The sequence below is a fragment of the Myotis nattereri genome (assembly GCF_964212035.1).
Source record: "Myotis nattereri genome assembly, chromosome: 18".
Lineage (NCBI taxonomy): Eukaryota > Metazoa > Chordata > Mammalia > Chiroptera > Vespertilionidae > Myotis > Myotis nattereri.
The window spans coordinates 8,542,291-8,550,000 of record NC_138093.1 but is presented as its reverse complement, the minus strand read 5'-3'; the positions used below and the strand labels follow the sequence as shown (position 1 = coordinate 8,550,000).

At 40.8% G+C, this 7,710-nt stretch overlaps 1 protein-coding gene across 1 annotated transcript; it reads left to right on the top strand.

Moving 5' to 3' along the window:
* Positions 1–407: 407 nt before the first annotated feature.
* Positions 408–7,474, top strand: SIKE1 (suppressor of IKBKE 1). The gene is made up of 5 exons (XM_081112883.1): positions 408–640; positions 863–968; positions 1,784–1,926; positions 3,560–3,673; positions 6,901–7,474. The coding sequence occupies exons 1-5, from the start codon at positions 482–484 to the stop codon at positions 7,000–7,002; spliced, it is 624 nt and encodes a 207-aa protein (XP_080969009.1). The 5' UTR covers positions 408–481; the 3' UTR covers positions 7,003–7,474.
* Positions 7,475–7,710: the final 236 nt, after the last annotated feature.

Sequence of the window (7,710 nt, the reverse complement as noted above, 5' to 3'; positions counted from 1 at the left end):
CCCCTTTTCTCTGACTTCTCAGGGAGCCAAAGCAGCCCCACCTAGGCCCATTTCTTTCCTACCACATTTCTAGAGCCCAAATCGCCAGCTAGGCTCTTCCCTGTTGCTTCTTCTACCCTAAGCCCTCCCTTGTTTCGCTGTTCCCAGCTGTAATAAACATGCCCTAAAAAAACAAAACAAAAGAGTAAAGAAACTCCACCTGCCCCGCAAATCCAAACTTGCCCACCAGGCCGTGGGAACAGGAAACCAAGGGCGTGGCAAGGGCAGGCCTCCGGCTCGGTGCAGGGCGGGGCTGCAGGGAAGCCTCGGGTGAAAGCAGGCAGGTCACCCACGGACTTGGCAGCTAGTGCGCAGGCGCAGGCGGCGGCGAGCCGATGCCTTTTAAGCATACCGGAAGTGACGTCTCTGACGCTGGGACAGGTTCAGGACCTGAGCGACTGACTTAGGCGAGCAGCGCTGGGGCTGTGGTCCTGCAGTCGCTATGAGCTGCACCATCGAGAAGATCCTGACCGACGCCAAGACGCTGCTGGAGAGGCTGCGGGAGCACGATGCGGCCGCGGAGTCGCTGGTGGATCAGTCGGCGGCGCTGCACCGGCGGGTGGCCGCTATGCGGGAGGCGGGGACGGCGCTTCCGGACCAGGTCAGGCAGAGAGGAGGGCTCCGTGCCCTCAGGTTCTGGGCTCTTGACCGGTGGAGGGTGAAGTCAAGTGGGACCTCGGCCTGGAATGTATTCCTGGGCGGGGGAAGGGGGGGCGGCGGCGGTGAGACCTTTCTGCGGGATCGGGGCTGAGAACGCTGCCCGGGAGCCCTGCCTCCTGCCTCTTCGGTCGCACCTGTGCTTAGTCTGTCTCTGTTTGTCCAGTATCAAGAGGATGCATCCGACATAAAGGACATGTCCAAATACAAACCTCACATTCTGCTATCCCAAGAGAACACGCAGATTAGAGACTTGCAGCAGGAAAACAGAGGTTAGTCAGGCCTTTTTGTGTAGTTATTGTGACTTTCTCATTCCCAGTTAAAATATTGCGAAAGTTCTCGCAAAACTGCCCAACCGTTTACTAAAATGCTTTGTATTTCCCAATCAGTACTTTTAGTAACAGAATTATCCTGTGCTGGTCCCGTAAAATAAAGTTGGTTACATTACCCTTTTCAAGGTTGTCTATATTTATAGGCAGCTTATCAAAGAGTGCTTAGTAGAGGTGAATTAGAGTTTATATCCTCAAGGGATTAAAATGTAAAGTTTAAATATTCAAATGTACTACAGTTAAGATTGAAAAGTTTTTAAAAAGATTGAGTTTTTTTTTGTTCTTGTACGAAGTGGAGGAGCTGAGTCTTATACTCAGGATGTATATTCTTAGGCTTGATAAGTACATTATTAGTGATAGAAGTATGAATAGTTATTTGTATATCAATTGGCAGGGCTTCCACATATATCATCCCATTGTATTCTTATATTTTCATATTGAGGTATATGAGCTAGATAAGAAATAGGCTCAGAGAGGTTAAACACTTTGCTTAAGAGTATTAAGCTAATCACTCACAGAACTGAACTCAAACCCATGCCTCTGATTCCAAATCCCATGTTTCTACCAAACTATGCTGCCTCTGCCTAGAAAGTTATGTTTCACATTGACCTTAACTGTTGTATTTTGTGGACTTAAACAATGATTCACAAATGTGGAATCACAGTTCTCATGGATTGTCATAAAATCCCAGCTGTTAAGAGTTTGCCTTTGAAAGCTCTCTCTCAGACATCACTGCCAAGTTATTTTATTTTTGACAGAACTGTGGGTTTCCTTGGAGGAACACCAGGATGCTTTGGAACTCATCATGAGCAAATACCGGAAGCAGATGCTACAATTAATGGTTGCTAAAAAAGCAGTGGATGCTGAACCAGTCCTGAAAGCTCACCAAACTCACTCGGCAGTAAGAAAGTTTGATAAATTCTAAATGAACTGAATTGAAATCTTGAAATTGTGTTACCTTGTGTGCCTGTTTTTGAAGAAGAGTAAGCTTTTTTCCCTTTCGTGTTTATCACATTCACTGTTGGTTCTGCCGTAGCTTTGTAAAGATTTGAATAAAAAGAAGTATAAGGGGCCCTCAGGTCCTTTCATTTGAATAGGACTAAGGATCCTTTCTCCCTCACCAATATCTTCCCAAGATCCTAATGAGTGCTTAGTTCTTCCACCAAACATAATGCTAGTTAGTGTCAAAGAGGCTCAGTAAATACCTGATTGGTTATGATTGTACATTTTACTAACTTGTAAGCTTCTTGGTTATAAGAAGCATAAATTCATCTTTTATCCCTAACATAGTACCTGGCACATAGCAGGCTGTCAGGAAACTTATTAAACTGAACCACATAACATCATGCTCATTAGGAGACAAAAGTATGGTTTAAAAATACATATACAGCCCTAGCTGGTTTGGCTCAGTGGATAGAGCATTGGCCTACGGACTGAAGGGTCCCAGGTTCAATTCCGGTCAAGGGCATATACCTTGGTTGTGGGCACATCCCCAGTAGGGAGTGTGCAGGAGGCAACTGAATTGATGTTTCTCTCTCATCAATTTTTCTAACTATCCCTCTTCCTTTCTCTGTAAAAAATCAATAAAATATATTTTAAAAATAAATAAAAATACATATACAGGGCATCATTTCTACACTTTGGTTGATTATGATTGAACTTGAGAGACCCAGTAATTGTTCTTATGTCTGTAGAGTGCTTTATCGTTGTCCTTGTACATTCACATGTACTGTATCATTTAATCATGAATTAATAGATTAGTGCCTCACTATTTGCTGCAGTGAAATTTAGGAAAAGTTTCATCCTAGATTCCACTGAAAGCATTTTACTGACTTAAGAAAAGTCTTAGGGAACAGCGATGCTTTAAATATGTGAATGGCTTTCATATGGAAGAGAAGATAAATTTTATTTTCCTTAGACTACAGGAGAAAATTTGAACCTTGAAGGAAACAGATTTTAGTTCATATGAAAAACTTGTTAAAAGAGAAGAACAGCACTGGCTGGTGTGGCTCGGTTGGGTGAGGTCACATGCACCAAAAGGTTGCTGGTGTGATTCCCAGTCAGAGTACGTGCCAGGGTTTCAGGCTCCATCCCCAGCGAGGGAGTATGCAGGAGGCAGCCGACCGATGTTTTGCTCTCACGTTGATGTTTCTCTATCCTTCTCCCTTCTTCTCTCTCTGAAAATCAGTAAAAATAAAAAAAGGTAAGTCCAAAGATGGAATAAGGTACCTTGGAATCTGTTGACCTTCTTGCCAATAGAAGTATTCAAGTTTAAGTTAAGAAGCCCCTTAGAGATGCTGTCCAACATCCAGCGGGTGGTTAGACTAGAATCGATCTTTTGAAAACAAATTATTTGTGAATACCACAGGATAACTTTATTCTGGTTCTACCTCTGAGGACTCAGATTATGGTGAATTGGCTGTGTAACCTCTGTAGCATAGATTAAATTTTTAACATCATAATAGCCATATTCTCATGAACTTCATATCTGTAGAAAAGATGACTTTTTCACCTTTTTTGTGTTATCTTCACAGGAAATTGAGAGTCAGATTGACAGAATCTGTGAAATGGGAGAAGTGATGAGGAAAGCAGTTCAGGTGGATGATGACCAATTTTGTAAGATTCAGGAAAAACTAGCCCAATTAGAGGTAAGATTGTTGCTATTTTAGGTTCACAGTATTTCAGCAAGTTTTCATAGAGTCTGGAAGAATGCCATCGCCATCCTGTCACTGCAATGTATTGAAGTTTTCTGTGTGCTTCTGCTGATTTAAAATTAAAACTCCTCCATACCCTTTTCATAAAAGGAAATGTAGTCAGTAGCAAGCAATGAAAATGCCAATTATGTACTGGCTAGAAACTGAGATGTTATCATATCCAGAGGGCAGAGAGTGTGGAAAGGACAGATTACCTGTGAATTAAAATCCCTCATCTGCCATTAAAGGAAGTTAAATAGTTAATGTCTAAAGTTGATGATAAGGAAATAGCAGTACAGGCATATTATTTAAAACTAGAGGTCCGGTGCACAAAATTTGTGTACTCAAGGGGGTGAGTTCCCTCAGCCCAGCCTGCGCCCTCTCACAGTCCAGGAGCCCTTGGGGCATGTCCGACTGATGGCTTAGGCCCTCTTGGACATCCTTAGCACTGCTATGGAGGCAGGAGAGGCTCTTGCCACCGCTGCTGTGCTTGCCAGCAGTGAGCCTGGCTCAGGGCCTCTGGCCAAGTGATGCTCCTCCTATGGACCACACTGATCATCAGGGGGCAGCTCCTGTGTTTACCATCTGCCCCCTGGTGGACAGTGCATGTCATAGCGACTGGTCATTCTGCTGTTTGGTCGATTTGCATATTAGCTTTTTATTATATAGGGTGGTTATAGAAGAAAATACTAAAGAAACAGATAAAAGTATTAAAAGTGGTTGCCTTCAGGGAACAAAGCCAAGGGATAACTGTTTACTTTATAAGCCTTGTAATCTTGATGTTTTTAAAGCTATTTTCATAAAATATTTTGATTAAAACTGAAATACTCTACAAAGAAAGGCCTGGGGTTTTAGTATGCCCATAAAATTGTTAAGGAAAAACATAGATGGTTTGAATGCTGCTGATTACTAGGTGCTATCATGAGCCCTTTGAGAAATAACAGAGAAAAAGAAAGCTAGGATCCCTACTCAGAGTCTAGTAAAAGGAACAAAACTGGTACAGCAGGTCCTTGAATAACTTCATTTTCTTCAATGTCATTTCATTACAACATTGATGAGATGCCATAGGCACTTAACTCTTGTTTATATCATTTAGCCTATGGTAAAATTGGTTTCTTTATACATTGTTTTGCTTAAAGTCAAAGTACCTATTGATAACTTTAAATGAAGACTTATTGTACTTAAATGAAGACTTATTGTACTTAAATGAAGACTTATTGTACTTATGTGAAAGTATTATTAGGCATTTGAAAGATAGAAGATACAGTAGCAAAACTTGGGGAACCAAAAAGAGTATTACAAGCAGTAAATTCCTTATATATATATATATATATAATTTTATAATTAGGCATATATAATATGCTAAGTGTCTGACCATTGGGTCGACCGTTCGGTCAACTGCTCGATCAGTTGCTATGATGTGCACTGACCATCAGGGGGCAGACGCTCCAACCGGTAGGTTAGCTTGCTGCTGGGGTCCGGCCTATCGGGACTGGGTGAGATGGGCCAGACATGCCCTGGAGCCCTCCCACGGTCCCTCCCTGGCCAGCCAGCCTCCCACGGTCCCTCCTGGGCTGGACTGTGAGAGGGCGCAGGCCAGGCCGAGGGACCCCACCGGTGCACGAATCTGTGCACCTGTCCTCTAGTAAGATATGACATGGTAAATAAATGCCAGGAGAGAGAGACAAAGTACAAGGGGAAGCACTTGATATGGTAGAAGATTTAATGACCATAGGTCAGTGATGGTGAACCTATGACACGCGTCTCAGAGGCGACATGCGAACTCATTTTTTTGGTTGATTTTTCTTTGTTAAATGGCATTTAAATATATAAAATAAATATCTAAAATATAAATCTTTGTTTTACTATGGTTGCAAATATCAAAAAATTTCTATATGTGACATGGCACCAGAGTTAAGTTAGGGTTTTTCAAAATGCTGACACGCCGAGCTCAAAAGGTTCGCCATCACTGCCATAGGTTCTGATTCTTGCCTGAAAACACTATGGCTTACCAGAATTTCCTGCAGAGAGAATAAGGATGAAGAGTGCTAACGGCCCTATCTGGAAATCAAAGGGATTGACAAGGTTCCAAGTAGAAATTAGGAGTTAGTTCAAAGGATAGAACAACCTTGTCTACATTCTCCTTAGTTATGGAAAGAGCCCTCAGGAAACATGAGACAAATTTTACTTAATACTTTAAGTGGAAAAAACATGGGCATTAGATGGAGATCTCAGCAATACCACATCCAAGTTATCTGAGTTTGGACAAGTTTATGGACTTTTGTGAGCCACATTGTCCTCATTTTAAAGAGAATATGGGATAGGCCAGTGATGGCGAACCTTTTGAGCTCAGGGTGTCAGCATTTTGAAAAACCCTAATTTAACTCTGGTGCCGTGTCACATACAGAAATTTTTTGATATTTGCAACCATAGTAAAACAAAGACTTATATTTTTGATATTTATTTTATATATTTAAATCACCAAAACCGGTTTGGCTCAGTGGATAGAGCGTCGGCCTGAGGACTGAGGGGTCCCGGGTTCGATTCCGGTCAAGGGCATGTACCTGAGTTGCGGGCATATCCCCAGTGGGAGATGTGCAGGAGGCAGCTGATCGATGTTTCTCTCTCATCGATGTTTCTGACTCTCTATCTCTCTCCCTTCCTCTCTGTAAAAAATCAATAAAATATATTTTTAAAAAAAATGCCATTTAACAAAGAAAAATCAACCAAAAAAATGAGTTCGCGACAGATGGTTGTGAGATAATACATGTAAGACACCCACGTGGTACCTGGTTATGTGGCTAATTAGTTTCTTCTCCTTTCCTTTAGGACATACAGGAGAGAAGATTGAGTGACGTGAAAGTATTATTAGGAATTTGAAAGATAGAAGATACAGTAGCAAAACTTAGGGAACCAAAAAGAGTATTACAAGCAATAAATTCCTCTAGTGGAGAGTATTTTTTTTTTTTTTTTTGGTAGTCCTAACAAAGTAGCATATAAAAATTGCTCAGTAAATGTTTGTTCAGTTAATAAATAAGTAGTATTTTAGGAAACTCTCAGTGCTTTCCTTAAAACTTTAAAAATTAAAATAATATGCTTTCTGTTCCTGACCCGAAACAATGTGTTCTGATGCAATTAAACAGTCAAAATACCTGAAATAAACATACCTTTTTTTTTTTCAGCTTGAAAATAAGGAACTTCGAGAATTATTGTCCATCAGCAGTGAGTCGCTTCAGGTCAGAAAGGAAAACTCAATGGACACTGCTTCCCAAGCCATAAAATAACTTCAGCTTCTGAACGACAGCTGGAGATGGTTTATCAAGGAAGGAAGTTACTATCTTTCTACTTGAGTATTGTCCTTTCAGTGTCTTGCCTCGGACTTGATTTAATAATGTTGATTAAAGGAATCGGATGGCAGTTTAGAATTGACAGTCAAAATTGGCTGTCCACATAACAGTTTTGGGGTGTGTTCGTGAAAATACACACTGAATTTCACCATTCCTTTCTCTAAGAGACTACTTTTAATTTTCATATCTGGGACCTTGATTTATATAAACTATGTTTTTGGTTCATTTTTGTTTTTTTCACACCTCTGAAACTTTGAGCATTGTATCAAAAGGCAGCGATTTTATTTTATATAGGATTATAAATGGCAATTATGAAAAAAGTTAAAAAGAGATGAGCTTTTTAAATCTATTTGGCATAAATCTGGATTATTTCCCATTTGAGAAAAATACAGTAATTCCACAGAACTAGATTGGCAAATTCTCTGGTTTGCAATGTCATTCACATTCTAAGAAGTTTTAAGTCTCTCTGGTGCTAAGAGTTGGCACTTCATGGCCTGTGTCTTCACTCTTAATTTGAGAGAACCTACTGCTAGTCTCCAGGAAACATACTTGAAAATAAGTCAACTTTTTTTCCAGTAGTAATATAGTCATTGTGTGTTCAAAGACTGCTGAGAAATTTGTCCTGTGTATGTGGACACACATATG